Below are 677 nucleotides of genomic sequence, written 5' to 3' on the forward strand. Positions count from 1 at the left end.
ACCTGTAACCTGAGTCATGTGATGACCTGTAACCTGAGTCATGTGATGACCTGTAACCTGAGTCATGTGATGACCTGAGTCATGTGATGACCTGTAACCTGAGTCATGTGATGACCTGTAACCCGAGTCATGTGATTAACCTGTAACCTGTGTTGGTTTCACTGTGTGCAGCATCACCCCTCCTAAAGCCCCCCTGTTTGATGGGACCCTCCCCCCTGAAGCTCCTGCTGCCCCTGAGGAGAAAGGCATGTCCATCCCCGTCATCGGCTCCAGTGAGTGTTTTTATCTTCAGACCCCTGTCAGGGTCCGAGCTGAACACCGGGGTCATCTGTAAGTCCAGGGTCAGAACGACAAGGTCCTCACAGTCCTGAACCAGACACACAAACCTGCTCTTACAGGTGCTGGGCCCCCCCAGGCCCCCCCAGTACAGACCTGTCTCCAGGGTTGGACCTGTACCTTCTGTCAGGTTCTAGTTGTTTCCGTGACCGTTGTGTGTTTTTGTTTCATTAAACCACACGACAACAGTTGTGTTCTGCAGGTCAGAATTAGTGATAGTCTGTTCAGCTCATCAACATGTAACAACCCCTGATCTACAGTAACACAAAACACTACAGTAACACAAAACACTACAGTAACACAAAACACTACAGTAACACAAAACACTACAGTAACACAAA

The 677-nt window shown here is 49.2% G+C and overlaps 1 protein-coding gene and 1 long non-coding RNA gene across 4 annotated transcripts in view; one reads left to right on the forward strand and one right to left on the reverse strand.

Annotated features, from left to right (window-relative positions):
- The window catches only part of LOC106535476 (uncharacterized), a 4,122-nt gene extending 3,971 nt beyond the window's left edge, over positions 1-151 (reverse strand). For both annotated transcript variants that reach the window (XR_001312447.1, XR_001312446.1), the window contains exons 1-2: positions 116-151; positions 3-74 (exon numbers count right to left, since the gene is read on the reverse strand). This is a non-coding gene — a long non-coding RNA (uncharacterized LOC106535476). The remainder of the gene's footprint in view (positions 1-2; positions 75-115) is intronic.
- papolg (poly(A) polymerase gamma) overlaps positions 1-677 on the forward strand; it is a gene marked incomplete in the record, with an annotated part of 34,226 nt that overhangs the window by 28,126 nt on the left and 5,423 nt on the right. For both annotated transcript variants that reach the window (XM_014032480.1, XM_014032481.1), the window contains 1 exon segment: positions 172-272. In XM_014032480.1, the coding sequence (XP_013887934.1) occupies positions 172-272 (101 nt within the window).

The sequence above is a fragment of the Austrofundulus limnaeus genome, unplaced genomic scaffold (genome assembly GCF_001266775.1).
Source record: "Austrofundulus limnaeus strain Quisiro unplaced genomic scaffold, Austrofundulus_limnaeus-1.0 Scaffold1463, whole genome shotgun sequence".
In the NCBI taxonomy this organism is placed as follows: domain Eukaryota; kingdom Metazoa; phylum Chordata; class Actinopteri; order Cyprinodontiformes; family Rivulidae; genus Austrofundulus; species Austrofundulus limnaeus.